The sequence below is a fragment of the Labeo rohita genome, chromosome 21, assembly GCF_022985175.1.
Source record: "Labeo rohita strain BAU-BD-2019 chromosome 21, IGBB_LRoh.1.0, whole genome shotgun sequence".
Classification (NCBI taxonomy): domain Eukaryota; kingdom Metazoa; phylum Chordata; class Actinopteri; order Cypriniformes; family Cyprinidae; genus Labeo; species Labeo rohita.
In genome coordinates this window covers 18492513-18518136 of record NC_066889.1, presented here as the reverse complement: position 1 = coordinate 18518136, position 25624 = coordinate 18492513, and the positions used below count along the sequence as shown (strand labels likewise).

The following is a 25624-nucleotide window of genomic DNA, read 5'->3' as shown; positions in this document are numbered from 1 at the left end:
TCTTTGAAATCACAGGAATAAATTACAGTTTAAAATATTTTCAAATAGAAAGCATGTTTCAAACTTTACTCTTTTTGTTGTACTTTGGATCAAATAAATGCAGTAAATATCTTACTGTTCAAAAACTTTTGCAAATGATATGATCAACATAAACTACTGTATTAAAAATAAAATATTTATAGAAATACATATTCTGTTTTAAATTAATTGGAAAGCAGTGAAATTTAACCAAACTTCTTTGATAAATTTATGTGATGCAACTTTGTGGATTAATACATTCACATGTTCAGCAGAGGGCGGTAGTAAACAAGGACAGTTCTTAAACACTCAGTGCAACTCACATCAATAAGAATCTTCAAGAAATCTTGAGAAAGAAGCCCCAGATGACTAGGTTCTTCATTTTGTGCTGGCTACTGAACAGCCTACCTTCAGACTATATAAAGACCCAAATCACAGAATCTCTGATTAAGTTTTCTACCTGACTTTTTTTTTAAAGCTTAGCGAGTGGAGCTCAAGGTAGGTAACAGCAGAGCAATAAAAATAAATGTCCACTCAGTAATAATAAATCAAAACAATTCAACAAGTAACAGCGATAATTGTTAAACAATCTGAAAACATACATGTACATTTTTAAAAAATCATAATTATTATTAAATGAACGTTTTGCATTTCCATATGTTCCATCAGCACTGGCTGGTGCTGTTTCCAGTTTCCCCTGCGTCTGTCATATGTTTCTGTTCAACTAAATCCATTTGTGGAATGTCTGTGTACCATGACTGTTAACCATTAGCTCCAACCCAGATTGCTACAGCCACTTCTCACAATTCTTCTCATACCTGGAAAAAAACATTTAGCTTTGCACTATATGACAAATATAAAATTCAATGCATGAATTAAAAGGATCACATATAATACCATGTTTTCAGTCAGCCTGAGCATTAGTAAGTTTATCTACAGTTTCTATCAAAAAAATGTAAGGTTTACACTTTTCAACCTTTCACTTCCTAGCTGATAAAATCGTGTGTTGGACTTGCATTTCTCTAAATAAATGTGTTTCTCATTTCAGTGCATTAATAAGAAACGTTTTACATGTTTATTGGACATTTAGTTAGCTTGATATAAAAACAAGTATAGATTTGCATGCAAGTCAGTATCACAACAAGAAAGTCAGTTTTTGGAGTTCTGGTCCTAATCATCGTTTTATGTCTGTTTTGCAGATGCATTGAGAGTGAGCCGAGACACCAAAGACTGGTTTCCCTTTGTGAATTAATGAAAAAATGTCTGTTACTCTTATTTAAACTGCAATGCTGCTTTTCAAAACACATACTGAAACTGTCGAGATACACTCATTGTCCACCAAAGTAAAATTAAATGTTGACAACTAAGTCAAACTGAAGTTGTAAAGGGGTTGGGTTTCATCCTCCCCTTTCATTCTTCTCCTACACAGTTCATCCTCCATGCAGACACAAGTTATGAGGCGCAAGAAGCTGCTTCGCATGCCACATAGCTGCTTTGAAGCTCCAAGAGTTTCCTGTAACAAGGTCGAACTCTAATGTGAACCAGAAGCTGCTGTATTTCTCGCTCTGCCTCCTCACTCTGTTTGTTAGTGAAGAGTGTGAAGTCTTGATATGTCTCGTCTGTGGATTTTTCTGCTTCTGCTGGCACACTGGATCAACAGCCCGGTGCTTTCTGCAAAAGGAGGCAAGAAAAAACACCAAGCGAAGAATCAAAGTAGCCATGCAACTCCTATGGAGAACGTTGGGTCCGATGGGGGTCCCGAGAATCCATCAGCATCTGACTTCTTAGCAGATTTTGCCGGGAAACACCGTTTGTGGGTGATCACCGCACCATCGCATGGTGACAACTATCTACGTATGATGGAGAAGCAGATTCAGGAGTCTGAAGGACTGAATTGTCGCTTAGCAGAGAGAGACACGCTCATCGTAACTATCATTCAGAATGCCATGATGGAAGGCAAAATCCAACGTACGACCTTGCAAGGAGAAGCCACTGTGGAAGTCATGGACTCTGAAATGGTGAGCAAACTTCTTCATTACCTTGAGCTGCAGGATCATACCTTCTCCATGCTGATTTTGAAGAAGAACATGAGGGTTAGTGAGAGATTTCCTTACCCGGTTCGCGTTGAGGCCATTCTTGAGGTCATCGATCAGCTGCCTGTGCGAAAGTTGGAGAAGGTCGCAAGAAAGGGGTTACCGGTTAAATGCAAGATCACAAAAAAGCGGTTAGTGGTGAAGAAACAGGGCTCCAGCAAGCGTAGGACCTTCAGCCCACAGAGGCATGCGAATACCACTTCCATCTTTTCAACACAGAAGATACGTCTAGACAAAAAGGCAACTTTGAGAAACAAAGTTCAAGATATTTTAAGCGGACGTTCACGATTTGTCATCCGTAAAACGACAGACGGCTCAAGCAATGGAAAACCGTCAACTAAAGCAGGTTCGAAATCTGTATCTAGTGGAAATGAGAAACCGAAGCACGACGACCACAAGAAAACTCCAGAGGGTGACAGACACCCAGAGCTGGTAACAGAAGTGAAAAAAGCTTCGGAAGCAGATAAAACACTTGCTGGTGCAAAATCTAATTTTGATAACCTCAATGAGGAGTTCAAAGGAGAACAAACCGTTGACCATTCAAGCTCCAAAAAGAAAGGCAAAGGAAAGGATGGCAAGAAGAAAAAGGGGAAAGGAGGGAGGAGGAAGTCACAACGAGAAGCAGATGATAAGGAAAAGGCAGCTCTTAAAGACTTCATGCAAAACCTCAAAGGGAGAAGAAGACTTCTTGTAAGTTCTTGATTGTTATGCTATTTCTACACCGGACGCGACAAAGCCACCGTTGCAAATAATTTGAACTTTGTGTTAGTCATAAATAGAACGAGGCATCAATTTACTGCCAGGGACTTGTCACGTCGTGGCGTGCCGTGCCGCATCCAGTGTAGATATGGTCTTAAAAAGATCCATATATACAGTTAAAGTCAAAAGTTTTCATACACCTTGCAGAATCTGCAAAATGTTAATTATTTTAACAAAATAAGAAGGATCATACAAAACGCATGCAATTTTTTTATTTAGTAATGACCTGAATAAGATATTTCACATAAAAGATGTTTACATATAGTCCACAAGAGAAAATAATTTATAAAAATGACCCTGTTCAAAAGTTTACATACACTTAATTCTTAATACTGTGTTGTTACCTGAATGATTCACAGCTTTTTTTTTTTTTTTTTTTTTTTTTTTTTGGTTTGTTTAGTGATAGTTGTTAATGAGTCCATTGTTTGTCCTGAACAGTTAAACTGCCTGCTGCCTCACTTCAGAAAAAGCCTTCAGGTCCCACAAATTCTTTTGTTTTTCAGCATTTTTGTGTATTTGAACCCTTTCCAACAAGCCAGGGGTGTAAACTTTTAAACAAAATGAAGATGTGTACATTTTTCTTATTTTGCTTAAATATCATATTTTTTATTTAGTACTAGCCTTCAGAAGCTACAGAAGGTATGTTTCCCAGAAGATTCAAAAAGTTTTCACCCCCCGGTTCTTAATTCACTGTGTTTCCTTCTGAAGCATCAGAAGGAGCTCAAGGTAGTCCCTCAGTTTGATTCCTCAGTGTGAAAAGATGGATCTCAAAATCACACAGTCGTTATTGAAAAGGGTTCAAATACACAAAAATTCTGAAAAACCAAAGAATTTGTGGGACCTGAAGGATGTTTCTGCAGAACAGCGGGCAGTTTAACTTTTCAGGACAAACTCATGATCAGTTATCACTAAACAAAAAAACACAGTTGTGGATCATTCAAATAACAACACAGTGTTTCTCTTGTGGACTATATGCAAATGTCTTTTATGTGAAATATCTAATTCGGGTCAATACTAAATAAAAAATAACATGCATTTTGTATGATCCCTCTTATTTTGGTAAACTAATCAACATTTTGCAGATTCTGCAAGGTGTATGTAAATTTTTGACTTCATGGTATACTGTATTTGCAGCTTTCCTGGGAAGAGTATTTCTGATTATTGTTTTTTGTTTTGTTTTGTGTGGCATACTGTAGGTGATTTCATCCCCAAGTGATGTGTCAAGTCAATATATCAAACAGAGAGATGATAATGAGCTACGTAGCTGCGAGTTTTCCCAAAGAAAGATCTCAGTGCTGTCCATCATGGGTTCAGAACATAATCCTACACTACACATTCAACACTACCAACAAGGTAATTCAACTGTATAAATGCCTTTTTGCACATTCTACATACAGTAAAACACTTAACTGATGTTTATTGGGGGCTAGGTGTAGATGCAGAGTTTTCTCAAAAGAGTCATTTGTTGAAATGTTTGTTATCACATGAATTGAATCACACTTGGTGCGTTGTACATTATTAATTCACTTAAAAGAACCAGCTCAAAGGAGACATTTGTTCACGAATAGAGCTGTCACTAACAATTATTTTGGCAATCGAATAAACGAATATTCTGACAATTAATCGAGTAATCTGATAATTATAATAATTTTTTGTGGTAATAAAAATAGACCCAAGCAAACAACAGTCTTTAAAATTACTTAAAATACATATATAATAGCAATGATGCAATAATAATTAGTTTAAATAAAGTATCAAAAGCAAGTAATCATATGCACTGTAAAAAACTATTTGTTGAGTCAGCTTAAAATAATTTGTAACCTGGCTGCCTTAAAATTTTAAGTTCAGTCAACTCAAAAAAAGTTTATTCAACTTGAAATGTTAAATTATACTAAGTGAAAACTTAGATATTTGAGTTGAATCAACTTAAAATTTAAAGGCAGCTGGGTTACTTACCCATCTGTTAAGTTTAGCAAACACAAATATCTAAGTTGCTACTTAGTACAACTTAACATTTCAAGTTGACTAAACTTATTTTAGTTGACTGAACTTAAAATTCTAAGGCAGCAGGGTAACAAATTATTTTAAGCTGACTCAATGAATTGTGTTTTTTATTTTTTACAGTGTGGTTTTATTCAACAAAACTGTTAAAATACAAATTTATCCCTGCAGAGGGCGCCAATGGCCTACGATTGTTCTTACACATTACTGTGTGATCTAGTCCTTGTTTACCTTGTTTATTATCGACTAAACAGCATTTAATTCAAAATGTCCACTTAATCTTCAATATTTGGCCATTTCTTTACGACAGAAATGCTGTAGCCATTGTAATTTCTTGAACATGTGAACATCAAAACGCGTTAACTTAAGGGTTTGAGCTTTAATTTTGAAAAACAGCATATGCTGGTAGGTATGTTTTGATTCTGGGATGCTGGTTAGGTAGGTTTTGATGCTGGTTTAAGCTGGTCCTTACCTGGTTTATGCTGGTCCTTTTCTGGTTTATGCTGGCCATGTTGCTGGTCAAGGACCAGCATAAACCAGCAAAGGACCAGCTTAAACCAGCATCAAAACCTACCTACCAGTATATGCTTTTTTTTTCACCAGGGATTAAACCTGCATCGCATATATTTATTTAACTGAATCGTACCATTTGTGAATTCACGACAACATTATGCTTGTGATTTTTAAATGGGTTTAATATACCATGCAGCCTTGGAAAACGGTCTACCCTGGTGAAAAAAACAGCATATGCTGGTAGGCATGTTTTGATGCTGGGATGCTGGTTAGGTATGTTTTGGTGCTGGTTTAAGGTGGTCCTTTGCTGGTTTTTGCTGGTCCTTGACCAGCAACATGACCAGCATAAACCAGCAAAGGAACAGCAAAAACCAGCAAAGGACCAGCATAAACCAGCTAAGGACCAGCTTTAACCAGCATCAAAACATACCTACCAGCAAATGCTGTTTTTTTCACCAGGGTAATAATGCGTTTCATGGATTCTCGTCTGTGGAACGCGTCACTTCCGGTATTCTGCCGGTTACTCGACGCGGGTAAATTGCAGACGATTTTTTAAAATTAGGTACTTGAATTGAATCGAGGAATCGTGACAGTTCTAATCGTGAATCAAAGTACACTGGTCTTGCTGTAAATTGAACCAGACCTTTCTCTCTGTTTTTGTTTACCAAAAAGTTCCATTTGTTTGTGATTGCATCATATTTGTTTTGCTGTGTAGTCGATATCTGGATGGTTCAAACGATGAAGAATTTTTTCCTAGCTCTAACTCTGTATAAAAGCATATGCTGATTATGTTTTGAAATATGCTAGCTGGTTTGAACTGGTTTAAGCTGGTCGTTAGTTGGTCATGAGATGGTTTAAGCTGGTCCTGAGTAGGAGCTAGTTGCTCAGGACCACACAATTACATGTAAAATGCATGATGCTCTTTCTAAAACAGATTCTGAGACTCCACAAGCATCCCTGCCAGAAAAGTTCAGAAACCCTGAGTTAATAAGTGAGATCCGCAGAGAATATGGACTGGACTCCAAAAACTTCTCAATGGTGTTGACTGACTATGACCTGAGGCCTAACGTAAGACCACTTTATTTACTCCTAATTCTCAGTTTCTTTGATAGACCACTGAATCAAAGGCATACTTCTTGTGGTTTTAGCTTAACAGGGTTTTCAACAAGCCAACAGCTCCTTCCGTTTTACTGGATTACATTGACACGTTTCCTTCACGTCAGCCTGAGAAGGAAGAGGAGAGAAACTCTCCATCACCCTGCTCAAAAGGCGAAACAAACAATCAGGAGGAGAACTCACTTATGAGGTAAACACCATGAGCTTCCCAATGTTTTAAACTATGATTACTATCATTCCAATTGTTCTGATAATCCTATCTGAATTTTCAGGTTTATTTCCAAACGAAGACTTCTAATCATCTCAACACCCACTGTAGATGACTACTCGTTCCATCAGCAGCTTCAAGCACTCAATGGACAGGAGTGTCCACTAGGTACTGTATGCATCATGTTCTCCAAGCCTTTGTGGATATTTCTTAAAAAATTAAAGACGTTCTACTTCCAGAACGAAAATTTCTGAAAACGTACTCTCTCCATGTCATCCAAGATGTTTATGTCTTTCTTTCTTCAGTCGCAAAGAAATTAAGTTTTTTGAGGAGAACATTCAAAGAACTTTCATGGACCTTCAGCCTGTTGGCCACCATTAAAGTCCACTACAAAAAATGTCCTCAGTTGTTTTCCTCAAAAACCTTAATTTCTTTTCAACTTAAGAAAGACATGAATATCTTGGATGACATGGGGGTGACTAAATTATCAAGAAATGTTCATTCTAGAAGTGAACCTCTCCTTTAACAGATACACTCTTAAAAACAAAAGGTCTTTATTGAATCCAGTGGATTCATAAAGAACATTTAACGTCCATAGAACCTTTCCACTGCAAGAAAGAAAGTAAGTTAATTATACATACGGCAGCCTAACTTAAAATCGAATCCACATGGACAGGTATTCGTCATTTTGCCTTGTTGAAGATTGTGGGAACTGGATCGGCAGCTTCAGGAACAGTGGAGTTTTTTCCACTGAATGGTGAGATCATTAAAACTCATTGCTTCCTCATTCCTCATTTCTTGCAAGTAATACATAAAGCTGTAACATCAAATACTATAAAATGGTTATGGAATGTTAAACAAAACCTACAGGGAAAAGTCAACCTGAGAAGGAGACACTCACACAGGAAGTGGTGGAGAGTCTCAGAAATCAGTTGAAGATAAACCGTGACTACTTTAGCATGCTGGTGGTGGGTAAGGATGGAGACGTAAAGGCCTGGTTCCCATCTCCGATGTGGTCCCTGGGAAGTATCTATGATCTTGTGGACTCTATGGAATTGCGTCAACAGGAATATAAACTACAGCAAACACTTGGGATTCACTGTCCAGATGAGAATACCGGTACCTACCATGGTTACACAGAAGAGACGGAGGACAGCTACTTGTACCATAGATCTGAAGACTAAAAGTCATCAAACAAAGACATTAGACATGCATATAACAAACATGGCATGCATTTGTTCATTTGTCATCCCCATATCATGTGATGCAAAACTTTACCTCTAATAAATAGATTTCGTATGAAATTCATACAGCTGTCTTACCTCTTGCTGTATCCTGTAAAATTTAACTTTTAATTGGTTGTACATGCTTCTACACTTAAATATAGCTAAAATACAATGTGTGCAATTCTTGTTTTTAAAAGCTGCTGACATTAAAAGCTATTTTTCTAAGCTGTAGAAAATGTCTGAGTGTCTTTATTGTCTTTGGAAGTAATGAGTTACACTACCAAGTTTCCAACAATGACTCTATGATTTTGAGATCTATCTTTTCAGACTAAGGAGAGCTAAGAGACTCATATGCAACTATTACAGAAGGTTCAAATGCTTTAAGAGCCGGGGGGTGAAAGCTTTTTGAATTTGAAGATCGGGGTATATTTAACTTATTTTGTCTTCTGGGAAACATGTAAGTATCTTCTGAAGGGCAGTACTAAATGAATAAAATATGATATTTAGGCAAAATAAGAAAAATGTGCACATCTTCTTTCTGTGCAAAAGTTTTCACCCCCAGTTTAATGCATTGTGTTTCTTTTTGGAGCATCAGTGGGCATTTGAACCTTCTGTAATAGTTGCGTATGAGTCCCTCAGTTGTCCTCAGTGTGAAAAGATGGATCTCAAAATCATACCGCCATTGTTGGAAAGGGTTCAAATACACAAAAATGTCTAAAAAACAAAGAAGAAGGATTTTTCTGAAAAACAGCAGGCAGTTTAACTATTTAGGAGAACAAGGGACTCGTGAACAACCAGTGTTGGGGAAAGTTACTTTTAAAAGTAATACATTACAATTTTGTGTTACTCCCTGAAAAAGTAAATAATTAACCATTACTTAGTTACTTTTTATGCAAAGTAATGCTTTACGTTACTTCTGCGTTACTTTTTAAATCTGGGCAGGGCTTGCTTCTTTGTTTTTAATATAAAACATCCTAATGTAAAAGCCCGTTTACAGTTTACTTTACTAGTTACTTGAAAATAGTAATATTATTACGTAATTCGCGTTACTTGTAATGCGTTACCCCCAACACTGTGAACAACTACCACTAAACAAAAAAAACACAGCTGTGGATCATTCAGGTAACAATACAGTACTAACAATCAAGCGTATGTAAACTGCGTCATTTTTATAAATTCAACTATTATTTTCTCTTGCAGACTATTTGTAAACATCTTTTATGTGAAATATCTTATTCAGGTCAGTACTACATAAAAAATAACGTAACAATAATGCATTTTATATGATCCCTTACTTTGGTAAAATAATTAACATTTTTGCAGACTCTGCAAGATGTATGTAAACTTTGTGTGTTAAGTGTTAAGCTAACTAAGAAAAAATAAAATCAATATGATTCAATGTTTTAATATATGTTGTTACAGTATTCTTATAGTATCATACTGAGCAGAGAAGCATATGTAAGTATAGAAAGAGCAATTGTGCAGTACGGGATAGGCAAATAGATTTGATGAGGAGAGAGATAGGGCTTCCTGTGATGACAGTGCAGCGGTCGGCCAGCAGATAGGGGAAGTAGCCAGGAGTGGGCAGGCATTTGTGCAGTCACAAATAAACTCAAGCAAAACGAAACACATTCATCAGTCCGATTGTGAGCTACCAGTCCATGTGAACATCTGGGAGAGGATATTTTTTTGGCTCTACCACCATGGTGAGTACTTTTTTCTAGTTTCATCCCTGAATTGTCAACCCTGGTGTCTAACTTTAGAGCATTTTGTAGAGATACTGGTTCTGAGAAATCTATGGTATGAAGTCAAATGGTGAAGGTGCAGGAGCTTTTTTGTGATAAATTGTATTTCCTAGTCAGCTATGTTTATCTGATAGTTTGTCTACTTATTAACTTATGTTACTGCCATGTGCTTGTTAATTTCCATTATCACAGGCTTTGTTTGTTTGATTGATAAGTAACAGATAATGCACAGAAAATAGCATGTTATAAAATTAAATGTTGCATTTGTTACAAAATTCAGCATTTCACATTCTAAAAATACTTAAAAGTTCATCTGGGGAACGTTTAGGGGATTTTACCGTGTGTTTTTGCAAAATTAGATTGTGTAAAAAAAGATTGTGTAATGTTTGGCCAGTTTTTGCTTCACCGACACAACTCGGTTCCTCTTCATCTGAACACATACTTAAGTTTCTCTTGAATTCTTCGGCCATCTGGTTTCATTGCCTATAGATGCGCTTTACCATCGCTCAAAGATAGGCTGTACCACAGACCAGTTTAATTTTACATCTGGTTTTGCTCTTTGTGGTCACAGCAAACCGTTCAGATTCAGCTCAATAATACCACATTAACAAAGTGAAACCACAGTAGCACACCTGTCTCATATTGCACAGTCACAATGTGGGATCTCCCAAAACACCTTCTCATGGTCATCTATGGTTCTCCATAACCATCTGAGAAGCAGACACTGACCATCCATTGGTTCTATGTCAGGCACGTGTTAACGCATGCAAGGTGTCATATTCAAAACACACGTTACACAAATCATCCATCCAAAGAACGGAACTATGGACTTTTTGTGAGACTGCTTTGCATGTTGGGAGCCTTCAACAGTACAACTGTTGTCAGTAGTAACAGCCATAAATAAATAAATAAAAACGGACTCTCTTTTGATCTCGGCAGACGTTAGAACTCATTTTTCAATGCATGATTGCTATATAACATTTTAGGTTATTTGTTTCAGACAGTTACGAAACGACATCTTGCTATCGGAACAAAGAGAAAAAATTGTTTTAAAAATCATGCTTTAAAATATCACAATTTAAGATTTCTTAGAGCAATACGATTCAATACAGTGCACGTAAAAAAGGCTTATATACAAATGCAAACTTATTTTGACAACTGAATTACATTTACCTCTGACTCCGGGTCTTCACTTCATTTGAGCACAGTTGATTTTTCCATTACAGCCATCTGATGACAACCTGAGGCCATGTTTGGGATTATACTGACATGCTCTTTGTGTGATCTCACTGCATTAGATAACCAACGAACAATCCAAATGGCATCTGCAAACAGATGATGTCTCAAGGTTTTTAGTGCAAGTTCACACAAGCAGAGTAAACACAAGTGTAGTTTATTACATCCAAACTAGACATGTTAAACTAACATTTGCAAATATAAAGTCTAGCAGTCATGGCCACATTATAATTTAAACATGCGAAATAACTTTAGATCAGGCAACAGGGTCTGAAATTAACTAGAAATTAGATATTTTGGACCTATTTGCTCCCCAGTGGTATACTGGGGTTAAAGTCCGTGTGAAGGCAATTCAGAAAATTGTTTCTAACCACATTGTAAATCTTAGATATGTATTGCTGAGACATAGTACAAAGACTGAACTATGTTGTACTAAATTGTGGCGTTGTGTTCAGGATTTTTTACATCTGAATGACGCAATGGAGCATGGGTCCGCCTCTAACACTATAAGAGGTGTGTTTGACTTAAAGCTGCACTGCGCGGATCAATCGTAGGACGTCAAAGTACAATAAGAGCTATAGAGAACAGACAGCTCCTTATGGTTTCGAATCGCTCTGGTGGTACTTTAATGTTATCCACTGGTTCGCCTGTTTAATTGCGAGTCATTACCATAAGTTATTAACAGTTACAGCCTACAGCTTGCTAGCTAGCTATGCCTTCGTAACGTAACTGCATTATTACCTGGTTGCGATGATGTATGAAACAGCTCAGTATCCTTATTTGAATTATTCTAACAATTCTAACAAAAACAGATTGTAGCGGTATTTGGTATTTGAGAGAGGCGGGGCTTTTGTGAGTAGGCGTGGTTTCAACATCTACACCAGACACGCCCCCAGCATTTGAGAGCAGAGAACACAGCTTGTTTTTTCAAGATTGATACTTAATTTATTTACTTCCCATTTTTTATATCATTCAAATTAGGCTGGTTGTAAAAATACAAACCCTGAGCTTCTAAAGTTTTTTTTTTTTAAATTCAGCTAAGATATTAAACTGTTTACCGTATGATTTTCCGATCGGAGTTCATAAAACATGAACTTCCCACTGTCCCACTTTGTCATGCAAGTGAATGGAGCAAAGTCTAATGTCACCACACCTACATTTTTTGTCTTCATTTTGAATAGTCAGTTGTCTTAACATTAAAACCTAACAAACGTAAATGCAATGTGCAACATAGTCACAGCAAATATGTTGGTATTTTTTTTACATTAAAAACTAAAAATGCTACAGTAAACACCTTAACTTGGTTAACTCTAAGTTGCCTTACCATATATAGTGAAAAACTGTTGAGCATCAAATTTTTGTGTAATACAGTCCAACACTGTAAAAAAAAAAATGTTTCAAAAAATAGTTTCAACTTAATATAATTTGTTACTCTACTGCCTTAAAATTTTTAGTTTAGTCAACTTGAAATTTTAAGTTACTTAATGTTATTTTAAGTGACAAATGGAATATTTTAGTTGACTATTAATATATTTTCATAGTTTTTTTATCACGAAAACTATTCTTTAAATGTTTTCTTTCCTATTTTTGCAATTCAGTAATGTACATAAGGCAGTTTTTTGTTACATTTTTAGTTATTCAGTTAACATTTATTGCTTTACTTTAGTGTCACGTGAGTAGCCTGATGGTGTTTTGTCTTTGTGTTTAGGTTACTTACGATGAAATCTGATTTTTATAGTTAAGTAGATTGGTATATTAACATTGTATCACTTAATGAATTATTTACAGTTCTAAGTTGTAAAATACAAACTAATACAACCAACCTAAAAGGCAACCCAATTCAAGTATTTTTACAGAGAATTTCTGGCAACCGCAGCTGCTGTTTTTTTTACCATGCTGCATGTGGTTTAAAGCGACTTCAATTAACTTGTGAGAAATTTCTGCAGCGCTGTTGTTTGTCAAGAGCGTAGTGATATTGTAATTGGTTGACCAATGTTCGTTCCTGTGTCTAACAGTTTCTCTTTTTTGGCTCAGTGAGTCAACAGCACAGTGTGTACCTATGGATCAGGCCAGTCACATTAGAAGCTAGTCCAGAGCTTATCAGCTCTTCCTGGTGAGAGGTCTGTCCTGATTCAAACACTTGTTACCAGGGGTGCGTCACAAACGTCTGCCAAAGTCGCTCATGTATGGCTTTATATCGCCAGACATGTTAACCCTGGTCCAGAGGATCTTGTTTCTGTGAAACCAAAGACATGAACCTTTGAGGTATCAGGATAAAATAGTTTGGTTACACATCAGGAACACAGGCTATTGCAGACACATAAATGACGTTTTTTTTCCAGAAAGAGATTTGCATCCAATTGCGTGAAATTTGAATGGCGAGCAGTTGACAAACTGGCTTTAAAAGCTAAAGTTGTTTTATGGTTTAAAAGGAACATTTAATTTCACTGTTTCCTGCATTTTACTGTGGCCTTCATGCATCTATCACAAATTATTTATAAATGCTGTTAGAAAAAAGCCTTTTTATATTCATTCTTTTGTATATGAGTTCTATAGTGGCGAGCGTAGCAACTTCCTGCTAGTTTGGTATGATAAATTCTCTCAGTTCCTGTGTGATCACAGTCCGATCTCATGCTCAGTGCAGTTGACTACAAACAGCTTTGATGGAGAAATCAAGTGTTCTAAGTTCTGGTGAAGACCCCGAATCAGAGGTACAAGATACTTTATAGATATCTTTAACTTGAAATGTGACTTAAATGTCAAGTATCTCTGTTGTTTACATATTTTACTCGATTTATCAGGCAGATAGTTTAAGTGGCTAACTAGTAACCATAAATCTGATAAATCTTTGTACAGAATCAGTTGACAGTTCAATACAACAAAAGGCAGATGTTTCAAAAATGTTTGAACCCTAATTCAAAAATCTAAGTAGTATGTAAGCTTAGGCTGTAGTACTTATATTGCTTTGACGTCAAGTTTGTAGTATGTCCTAATATGTGACCCTGGATCACAAAACCAGTCATAAGGGTAAATTTTTCAAAATTGAGATTTATCCATAAGCTTTCCATTGATGTATGGTTTGTTAGGATAGGTTAATATTTGGTCGAGATACAACTATTTGAAAATCTGGAATCTGAGGGTGCAAAAAAATAAAAAAATATTGAGAAAATCACCTTTATAAAGTTCTTCACTATTTATATTACTAATCAAATATTAAGTTTTCATATATTTACAGTAGGAATTTTACAAAATATCTTCATGGAACATGATCTTTATTTAATTTCCTAATGATTTTTGCCAAAAAAAAGAAAAATCAATAATTTTGACCCATGCAAAGTATTTTTGGCTATTGCTACAAATATACCCCAGCGACTTAAGACTGGTTTTGTGGTCCGGAGTCACATATTATACCTAGTATTATTCATATTGTATATAAATATGTTAAAATATTATTAATATTATTAATTTTTTTTAATATTTTAAAAGCAAAAAGACTATGTTGCATTTTTTGGTACAATTGTTACAAAGTTTGTACATTTGCTAAACTGCCGACAAACTCTAGGCATGCTTGTCAATGAACAATCTGAACAAGATACACAGTTATGATACACCATTTTTTTTAAAAAAGGCTTTTAAGAAATTTTGACGCTCCATGTATCCGCTTACCAAATTAACTCTTACAGTAATGCTTCATCATAGTCACGCAGTCTGTCTTAGTTATGAGCTTTAGAGGCCTATAGGAAGGAAAACCCTGAAAGAGATTTACAAAACACTGTTACCCAACTAAACCATGCAATTGCAATTGGAAAAAAAACAGCATATGCTGGTTAGGTATGTTTTGAAGCATGGAAGCTGGTTTCAGCTGGTTATTAGCTGGTCCTGAGCTGGTTATGAACTGGTTAAGCTGGTCCTAAACAACTAGGACCAGCTCATGACCAACTAAGGACCAGCTTAAACCAGCTCATGACCAGTGTTGGGAATGTTACTTTAAAAAAGTAATTAGGCAAACATTATTATTTTACATTATGATAATTTAGCATTAAACGTTAAACGTCATGTTGACAGATCTTAAGACTGGTGGTGGTGCTTAAGATATTGTTTGTAATTGTTTCTATAAAAAATGGGGGAAAAAACTAAAAATGAATTCTACTACTAATAACAGTATAAAACGCACTAAGGATTAATGAGCTGCTGGGTTCATGAATATTAATCACGTTGTCTGCGTTCGCTCGAACTGATTTGCTGAAATTAGAACAGGGATGATAATAGGTGAGCGCCAGCCAATGAGATTGCCGTTTGCACATTAGCTCCGCCTACTACCGGAGAAACCGTCAGTTCTTAAAAGCAGAAGAATTCTGAAGGAACTCCGTTATTTTAAGGGGAAAATACAACAAAGAATATCGTTTACACGTAGCGCGTTAGTTCTGCACGGTACATAAGACTCTCTTGTTCTGTATCTTTCTTTGCGTGTGTGACACTAACGGTTCGTCAAATACAGGTAAGCTGCACATCCATTTAGATTAACTGAAAAATAAAATTATAACAATATTATAATAAATTATTGTAACGCCGCATTTTATTGTCAGTAAAGGTAGAAAGGTGGGAAACAGTAATTCGTTTGATCGTTACTGAAAAAAATAACTCTCTTAGTAACGCCATTTATTTATAACACCATTATTTCCATCACTGCTCATGACCAACCAATAACCAACCCTAATAACCAACTTAAACTAGCTGCCATGCCTCAAAACATACCTAACCAGCATATACTGTTTTTTTTTTTTTTTCAAAATTAAATGTAGTGCAGACTAGTTTTGGTCACAGAAATACTTTTTGTCCCAGTTTTGGCTGATTTTATACTTTTATCTGCTTTCTTAGTCGTTTTTTGCTCTTAAACAACATGGTGTCAAGGTCATGGTTTTTGTTTGTAATGTAAATTGCTTTGGATAAAAGTGTCATACATTTAAATGTAACAAAACTTGATGCGTACTAGTAATCACACACAGAAGCTAAACCAAAAATGATGAGAACACAAATACGGATGTAAACAGGTTTGTCTTAGTTCCTCAAACTTTGACTTTAAATCTCTGTTTGCAGGACAACAAGTCCGACGTGAAAGCTATCATGGCCCGCTTCCAAGCAGGAAATGTATCTACAGAAGGGACTCCAGGTGTTCGTCCGAAACCACCTGTCCAGCCCACTTTGTCTTCAGGCCCAGTCGTGCCTGCTAAGAAGCCTGTTCTTGAAAGTAGCCTATCCAGTGGAATTACTACCTCAACTGCCCCCAAACCTAAGAGCACAGTCAACACAGCTAGAAGCGCTCCAGACATGCACGAACCTCCAAAGATAAAAGCTTTTGGGACTAGGTTTGAAAACACACAAGAGAACAACAAAGTCAACTTTAAAGTTCCTGTTAAACCCAAACCACCAGATTCGTCCCAGGACTCTGAGACTCCAAAGGTCCCATTCCCAAAGGCACCACTACAGAAGCCTGCTTCAAGCATCATGGCGAACGAATCAAAGGTAACAAGCCCAAAGCCAATGACTCCTACGGCAAAACCACCCTGGGTCAAAGACATCGCGAAAGCTGAAGACAACAGCACTAGCCCGAATCCTGCTCCTCCAAAAATGCCTTTAGCACCCAAACCGAAAAGCACCATGGCTATGCTGCGCCAGCAGCCAGAGGAAAGCAGTAACGTGGAAACTGCTGCAAAACCTTCCTCGGTATCTAATGTGAAACCATCAAGTTTCCGTGTTAAAAATAGCTTCAACAAACTAGAGGAAGGTGTTAAGGAAGGTGCTAAAGTACCAAGTGCTAATGAGTCCGTCCCAAAGCCCCTAATGCCTAATAAACCCAGCTTCCCAAGAAAATCATCTGGGCCACAGCCAGCCAACGATGACCCGTCGGCACCCAAGAAGAAACCCTTACCCAATACCTACGCTCTGGGCAGCGCTCCCTCCAAACCCAACAGACCGCCCAAAGTCAACCTTGAGAAGTTCAAGAAGGGCTCAGAGGCTACAACAGAGAGTGAGTACTACCTGTCTAGCACAAAATGCATATGCCGGTATCTGAAGTGACAGAACAATAGGCAGTAAACACTTCATTAGTCACATCAAAGCCACAGTGACTTGTACGCAAAACAGCCACTGCTCATTCTCAAGCACAGTAGAGTAGACTTGGGCCAAAGTGGTTTCCGTGGTTTCACTTGTGACAGCTCTGAGACAGTTAGCACGCATGCACAATAAGCACCATAAAGATGAGAAGCTGTGAGCAGATGCATATCTTAGCCAGTAATTTATGTCCAAATGAGGAACATCACACGACTTTATCAAAGGTTAGGTACTGTTCATTTATGCACTTTGACACACTGCAACATACTTGTCTTTGATGTTTCCTGTTTACTGTATTTTAACACACAATATGCTATCAAGCATGTGAATCAGCATCAGAATGTGACTTAAATGATGTGAAATGAACTTTCAGGTGCATCTGGTATCGAACAGCAATAACAACATATTGGAAATTCAAGATTTTCTGCATGCGCTGAGCCAGCTTCCTCATTTGAGTTTCTCTTTTCACTTGAGAGCTGAAGTCAGTGAAAAAACAGGGAAGCTAATTTAAAATGGGAACATAGTTTTAAAGATAGCTTTCATTTTTAACTTGTGATAATGATGAGATGTACAGCACCAGTTTTTGCCATTAGCACCGTGTGAAAAGATCTAATGATTTAACTTTGGTTAAAAAATCAATACGTCATCAATACGTAAAACTTTTTTTGACTGTGGAATAGCATAGTAGATATTTTGAAGAGTGTTCTTGTCAGACTCAATGTTCTTTTGAGTTCTTAGGGTGAGTAAATTATGACATTTTAAAGGGAACTAGTCATAAGGTCAACTGATTTCTTGCAGGTCCTGCACCAAAGAATGTAACTCCCCCTCCCCCACCCACCTCTCACCCCAGTAGTCAGGCGCCTCCGCCTCTGCCCTCTCAACACTTACGTCCCAACTTGCCCCCACGACCTTCAGGACCTATGTGAGTAATACAGAAATGCCTCACTTCGCACTGTGACCCAATGTTCACTGTTCTTTAACATGAATTTGGTGATAACTCACAACCTTATATCTGTCTGCAGAACTGATGAAAATTACGATGACGTGGATAGCTTTAGAATGGGTAAGACCTAGTCATTTTAAAGACAATACCTGATAATTATTTAAGTTTTGTATACACACCAGTGTTTCCCATACATTGATTTATTTGTGGTAGCCTGCCACAATATTGAAATTGACTGCCACAAATAGATTGTTTAAAAGGCTTTGACTGCGTTGAATAAATATGAGCACTGCACATTACAAATCAAAATGTGGTGCGGGAACCGTCCGCTTCAATGTCATTTTCATTTCATCTTTCCTATTCACCTTATTCTTCAACGTAGAAGTAAGCCTATGGGTGAGACTTTACGGTTCAATAGCCGATGTAGGGAAATAACAAGAGGAATAACAATGTGCAGTAAACAGTAAAACTGTTTGCACTACAAACCAATGTGTTCATAATTAAGATAATATATTAAAATAATATGGTAAGACACGCCAATTTGCAATATCAAGCAATAAAACTAGTTGTTTTGTACAGCTAAAAATAGCTGGACGCAAATGAGACCAGAAGCCACATCGTTAAATTTTACAAATGGCCATGTCCGCTCTTACAACTAGTATTTAGTGCCACATGATCCTTCAGAAATCATTCCAATATGCTGATTTGCAACTCAAGAAACATTTCTTATTATTTTTTTCAATGTTGAAAACAGTTCCACTGCTTAATATTTTTTAGGGTTGACCCCCCGTTAGTCGACGAGAAGAGGCTTGGTCGACCAAAATTTTATTAGTCGCTTAGTCACAGAAAAAAAAAAATTTACATGAAGTTGCGAAAACACACAGTCCGTGACGGACAGAACATTAACGGCTAGTCGATGCGGTAATATAAGACATCGGGCAAGACATCCGTATGCTCACACATCTTTTATCGACCTCAAATATGGCGTTTCATCTGAAAGATGTATGTAGTACCAACTTTACATGGCTGCTCAATCTAATGTTAACTTAGAAAAATGTGCGCTATTCAAGTGTGGAAGTTGAATAGTAGCATGCTCACTGCATGACAGATGGGTTGGTCATACAGATAATAGTAATATATCTTTTGAATCTGTAAAGACTGTACTTTTTTTGTGTGCACTCACAATAACAATGAAACATTGCGCTTTTGTAAAATAATGAAAGCAAACAGGATGTGCTTTCTGCCTTGCAGACATGAAAAAGGTATCTGTAGAGTGAAATGTCTACTTTTAAATGGACCATTTTTCTAATAGAATATATATATATTATCAGATTATGTAATCTGTATGAAACATGCATACAGGCGCATCACTACTGCGGAGATGATGAGTCAGTGTCGCCGACTTCATCTCTTAAGCCGGAAACAAAGAAAGCAGTAGTTTATCAATAAATAATTAAAATGTTAATGTAGTCTATATGCTGTTTTTCTCGGACACATTCATAAGTAATATATCTGCCGGTGTGCTTTGGCAAGCTTTTTTTGCATGCGCTTGAGCGCTTATTAAGATATGTAGGCAGTTAAAGGCTCATTATTATGATTTAAATGTTTTATTAATAAACGTGCGACTAATAGTCGACTGATGCTTAAAATGAACGACAACTAGCCGACTACTAAGTTTTTTTAATAAACAAAGTTCAAAAGAACAGAATTTGAAACCTCTGTAACATTAGAAATGACTGACTTTACAAGTGTGTGTGTGTACATATATGTAACTTTTTTTCCCAATTTTTTTTATAATTTATAAAAGCAATAGTTTACGCAATACAATTCGAACTAATTTTAAATACTTTTTTTCTCCCAATTTCTCATTACAGAACATAAAAATGAGGTAAGCAACCTACTGAAGGCAAACAGATGCTTTTTTAGAAAGTTTGTGGTGCGATGTCTCATGTCTCACCTCTTTTAGGGAAGTGGAAGTGATGGTGAGATATATGAGGATCTTGATGACAGCAGGTAAGCCTTTTTAAGTTCTACTATCGCTTACGCTATTGGTGAAGTATAACTGCCACCTCACCCACCTGGAACAGAGTGATACAAACAGTTTTTGCTGCCAATAATCAAATGATTCCATTCATGTCCTGCAGTGTTTTGGGCTAATACATGGCTTACGGTCTGCTTTACGACAGGTCTGCTGCAGAGGCAAGTCAGCCTCAGAAAAAGCAAGAAAAAGAAGTTAAAAATCAGAAAGACCGTGAGAAAAAAGAGAAAGAGGCAATTAAGAAGTTTAAAGTAAGTAAACAAAACATGCACATAGTACTTATTATCAACCAGTTATCAAGGTTTACTCTACTGGTTCAAGGTGATTATAAAGAATTGTTTACCTGGTTTGTTCATTCCTCAGATAACACCGCCCCTGCAGGTTATTCATCAGGTAAAAGCTAAAGCTGACTGCAAGGGTGGGAAACATGACCTCTCCATAAAGAAAGGCGAGTCAGTTGATATCATTCGAATCACTGACAATCCAGAGGGTAAATGGTTGGGCCGGAGTCAAGATGGATCATGTAAGAGTTGTAAAAAAAATTGACAAAAAATTATATATATTGACATGAACTGATCACTGGTCTGAGAAAAGATGCAGTTGTAGTCATTTCTCTGTATTTCAGTTGGCTATGTTAAAACGGAAATGGTTGAGATCGACTTCAGTGTCTTGAAGAATCAAGGCCTGTCTCTTCCTCATAACTTGGAAAGTGAAGAGGTGTACGATGACGTAGAATCTATGGACGATCACGGGTAAGAGCCTAAACAAAAGTTAATTTCAACACATTTAAACTGATCCTGCACAATTCCAAAGATTGTTGCTAATAACTAATAATGTGAAAGGTAGATTTAATCAGGATGCCACTTTAAGCGCTTAGTAAGAAAGTTTCATTACACAGAAAGTTGCACAGAAAATACTGCTGTTCACTTTTAAATGAGAATTTATATTTCTTTCATATTTCAGGAATATGAATGGGCAGCGGAGTAAGTTTTCCTATTACTAATTCTTTTTCCAACTAATTGACTGTAAAGTTAAATATTTTAAGTCCTAACTGCAAGTGTAATAGTTTCATTTTCGAGAGGTGATACTTGAACAAGTCTGCCCTCTGCTGTTTATAGTTGTTCTACCTCCACCACCAGATGATGATTTGTATGATGATATACCTGAATCCAATCTCATTCCAAACAGGTAGGAAAAAATAATAAAATAAAATAATATAACATAACATAATATAATATGTGACCCTGGACCACAAAACCAGTCATAAGGGTCATTTTTTAAAAACTGATGTATGGTTTGTTTGGATATATTTGACCAAGATACAACTATTTAAAAAATCTAAAAATCTGAGGATGCAAAAAAAATGAAAATTGCCTTTAAAGTTGTCCAAATTAAAGGAGAAGTCCACTTCCAGAACAACAATTTACAAATAATGTACTCACCCCCTTGTCATCCATGATGTTCATGTCTTTCTTTCTTCAGTCGTAAGGAAATTCTGTTTTTTGAGGAAAACATTTCTGCATTTTTCTCCATATAATGGACTGATATGGTGCCCCGATTTTGAACTTCCAAAATGCAATTTAAATGCGGCTCCAAACAATCCCAAATGCGGTTGTAAACAACCCCAGCCGAGGAAGAAGGGTCTTATCTAGCGAAACAATCGGTTATTTTCATAAAAATAATACAGTTTAAATACTTTTTATTCTCAAACGCTTGTCTTGTCTTGCAGTCCTTGAACTCTGTGTATTCTGGCTCAAGACAGAAAAACTCTGACCAACTTCAAAAATCATTTCAAAATCATCCTACATCATTGCAGAAGTTCCGACCCAGTCTTTGCAAACTGAACATGCAAGAAAGATCAAACGCCCTTAACAAAAAGGGTAAAACAGCAATATAGGACGATTTTAAAGTTGAGGGAAAACATAAGATGGGAGTTTTTCAACATACCCTAACTGTCATGAACCAGAAACAAAAACAGTCCAGGCAGAGTAAGACAAGACAAGCGTTTGGCATTAAAAAGTATATAAATTGTATTATTTTTATGAAAATAACTGATCGTTACGCTAGATAAGACTCTTCTTCCTCAGCTGGGATTGTTTACAACTGCATTTGGGATTGTTTGAAGACATTTAAACTGCATTTTGGAAGTTCAAAATCGGGGCACCATATCAGTCCATTATGTGGAGAAAAATGCTGAAATGTTTTCCTAAAAAAACTTAATTTCTTTACGACTGACGAAAGAAAGACATGAACGTCGTGGATGACAAGGAGGTGAGTACATTATTTGTAAATTGTTGTTCTAGAAGTGGACTTCTCCTTTAGGTTTTTAGCAATGCATATTACTAATCACAAATTAAGTTTTGATATATCTATGATAGGAAATTTACAAAATATCTTCATGGAATATGATCTTTACTTAACATCCTAATGATTTTTGGCATAAAAGAAAAATTTATAATTTTGACCCATACAATGTATTTTTGGCTATTGCTACAAATACATTCCCTACATTACCTGTGCTACTTAAGATTGGTTTTGTGGTCCAAGGCCACATATAACATAATAAAATATATTTGCATACTGTGCACATTATATGTGTGTGCCTATGTTCGTGGTCTTGTTGTTTGGCCACTTTTATGGATTATGGATCTGTCTCACCCATACTACGTTCCTCTGAAACCATAGCACTGGAGATCCCAGGCCTCTCTTAAAGCGCAACTTCTTGGAAATGCTCAAAAGCTCGGTTGAACGGAGAAAAAGTCAACTTCAAAATAACGAGTAATTTTTACATTAGTAAGATGGAATCAGAAACAATGTTACTTTTCAATTACAAATCACGAATGCATTCCCAAAGCAAAGTGATTAATTGTTCGTTTCACAATTAATCCAATCTGCACAAAACTACTTCCTGAAAATTCTTCTGAGCCTCATGTTATTAATGCTTTTCTAATCTTTTCTAACAATAACCTTACTCAATGTGGATGATTCAGTATTGCTGCGTCCCTTTCTCAAGGCTTCCTCCTTTGATTGTTTTTTTTTTTTTTACAGAAAAAATTTAAATACAAATTAAATCAGCTAAATGGCTTTTCCCAGTGTAGTTTTTAAATATTTCTATACTTCTAACTATCTGTTTCAGCATTGCTCCCCCTCCACAATTTACACATGAAGGTAATAAAGATAAAAAAATATATATTTTTATTTCTGTAACACACCTTCAAATTAACCGTGAAACCCACTGTGAAATCTTTTGTTTTCAAATGTCTTTACAACATAGATGCTTCCCAAGACATATATGATGATGTTGATTCATTCCCTGGTGCTCCATCACCTAGCAGGTAAACAGATGCTACATTACCTGCTTTACCATTAATGTTGTAAAACAAGATGATGCAATATAAACTCTTAAAATGTACTACTCTATATTAGCATATTTAAATCAGCCTGTCATAATGATAATATTTTGTTATCGCAGCCTTCCTCCAGTGAAATCTAAGGCGACCAAAGTCCACGAGGACCCGAAAAAGCAAAAGAAGTTTGAGAAGGAAGAAAAGGAATTTCGGAAAAAGTTTAAGGTGCGTATGAAACTGAAAAGCCTGTAAACACAGAGTGTTTTCTTGATTGAATTTATGAGCCAACACTGTGGCATTTACTTTACCAGTACGATGGGGAGATTCAGGTACTTCATCAAGCAACAATTGCCATTAGTAAAAAGGGAAGTGGGAAAGACCTGGCTGTGCAAGCTGGGGAGACTGTGGATGTCATCAACAAATCTGACCCTGACAAATTCATCTGTAGGAACAAGGAGGGCAAATGTAAGTGACATTATTTGTGACTGCAAATAAAAGTTGATCTACACCAAGACAAGTATTAGTAATGATGACATTGTAAAATTTACTTTTCAGTTGGATACGTTCCAATCAGCAACATTCAAACAGAGTAAGTTACTCTTAAAGTTTGTTTGTAAATTGTTTTGTTAATATGTGAATGTGTGAAACTAAATCTTTATATTTTATTTACATAGTGATGAGGTCTATGATGACATTGGAGATGGTATGTAGCAAATTCATTAACTTGAACATTATGTGAAAATTTAAAATGTTATTTATTCTACTAGATGGGATGTAATTTAAGATTAGAAGAATGATGCCAATATTAATATCTTTAATAAAATTGTCTTTACAGACTGTATCTATGATAACGACTGAAGATCTCACACCATCGTCATCTCATCTTCTGGTGCAGCTTATTATTTCTGGCCCTTTCTTCTTGATTGTTGGGCGTATTTATTGTATAGACACATTAGGTTGAAATAAACAGCCTAGTACCATCATGATATCACAGTTGCCTTAGTAAAAATAAATGGCTTCTTATCCATATCGGCCTCCAAATACAAAGTCTTTTACTTTCTTTTTCCTGTCATGCGTTTGAGAAAACTAGCTGAAACTAATTCTAAGATACATTTTTGTTTCTAAGTGAAAGGCAGTATTTTGTAACCGGTCTTTATTTGCTCATTTACTTGTGTTTTTGTAAATATTACACTGCAAAAGACTGAACTGTTTTCATCACTTGATAATAAATGTATACGTTTGCATCCCTTTTAAATGCAACACGCTAATGATGTTGATTAAACAATGTTTACATCTATGTTCACTTGATTTAGAACAAAAAAAAAGCTTCAGAAATGTTCTATTTCGTGTGTTTTTTTCATACTTTACTGTAGATATCTTTGTATATACGCTCATAACTTTAAAAATTCATTGACATAATTTGTCATCATGTGAAAATACCACACCTTAGGAAAACTAACCATGGTGTTACCACAAATAAAGTAAAAAAAACCATGGTTACTATAGTTAAACCATTGTAAACACAAATTAAGTTGGTTTTGCTATACTAACTGTAGTTTAACCATGGTAATTGTAGTGAAATATACCGATATTGGCATCAGTATGGTGAAAAAACATGGCTACTACACTTTTACTACAATAAAACCATGGTTAATTTTCATAAGGGCATGTGATAGGCCAAGAAGGAACATGAAATGTGCTGGTAATTTTTTTTCGTTATTAAAATTTTATACATAATCACTAGATATGCCCACCAGAGCAACCCTGGTGAAAAAACCAGCATATGCTGGTAGGTATGTTTTGATGCTGGGATGCTGGTTAGGTAGGTTTTGATGCTGGTTTAAGCTGGTCCTTAGCTGGTTTAAGCTGGTCCTTTGCTGGTTTTTGCTGGTCATGTTGCTGGTCAAGGACCAGCATGAACCAGCAAAGGACCAGCTTAAACCAGCATCAAAACCTACCTAACCAGCATCAAAACACAGCTACCAGCATATGCTGTTTTTTTCACCAGGGAAGACAGATTCCCCTGTTAAATAGTGTAGTATTTAAATAGTATTACAAGGCCATAGGCTTAGGAATTACATTACGTGAAAGTGACAACGTATTGTTAACTATGGTGACCCATAGTCAAAATGGGTCCTCTGCATTTAACCAATCACAAGTGCACACACACACACCCAGAGCAGTGGGCAGCCATTGCTCCAGCACCCAGGGAGCAATTGGGGGTTCAGTGCCTTGCTCAAGGGCACTTCAGTCATGGTATTGAAGATGGA

At 36.4% G+C, this 25624-nt stretch overlaps 2 protein-coding genes across 5 annotated transcripts; both read left to right on the top strand.

Annotated features, from left to right (window-relative positions):
* Window positions 1-1313: 1313 nt before the first annotated feature.
* On the top strand, window positions 1314-8124 carry ccdc80l2 (coiled-coil domain containing 80 like 2). Its single transcript, XM_051092824.1, has 7 exons — window positions 1314-2801; window positions 4067-4223; window positions 6319-6452; window positions 6533-6690; window positions 6773-6876; window positions 7385-7465; window positions 7579-8124. The coding sequence occupies exons 1-7, from the start codon at window positions 1629-1631 to the stop codon at window positions 7890-7892; spliced, it is 2121 nt and encodes a 706-aa protein (XP_050948781.1). The 5' UTR covers window positions 1314-1628; the 3' UTR covers window positions 7893-8124.
* Window positions 8125-9489: 1365 nt separating this feature from the next.
* Window positions 9490-24694, top strand: fybb (FYN binding protein b). Of its 4 annotated transcripts, none has more exons than XM_051092821.1 (19): window positions 9490-9640; window positions 16013-16943; window positions 17825-17948; window positions 18049-18089; window positions 19844-19857; window positions 19936-19982; window positions 20156-20258; window positions 20371-20530; window positions 20633-20759; window positions 20971-20990; window positions 21126-21195; window positions 22693-22785; window positions 23144-23175; window positions 23282-23342; window positions 23480-23579; window positions 23666-23819; window positions 23910-23943; window positions 24029-24057; window positions 24190-24694. In XM_051092821.1, exons 1-19 carry the CDS (start codon window positions 9638-9640, stop codon window positions 24210-24212), a joined length of 2166 nt encoding a protein of 721 aa, XP_050948778.1. In that variant the 5' UTR covers window positions 9490-9637; the 3' UTR covers window positions 24213-24694. The 4 variants fall into 4 exon arrangements, with proteins under 4 accessions (XP_050948778.1, XP_050948777.1, XP_050948779.1 ...); XM_051092820.1 differs by lacking the exon at window positions 9490-9640 and adding an exon at window positions 13471-13626; XM_051092822.1 differs by lacking the exons at window positions 9490-9640; window positions 22693-22785 and adding an exon at window positions 13471-13626.
* The last annotated feature ends 930 nt before the right edge of the window (window positions 24695-25624 follow it).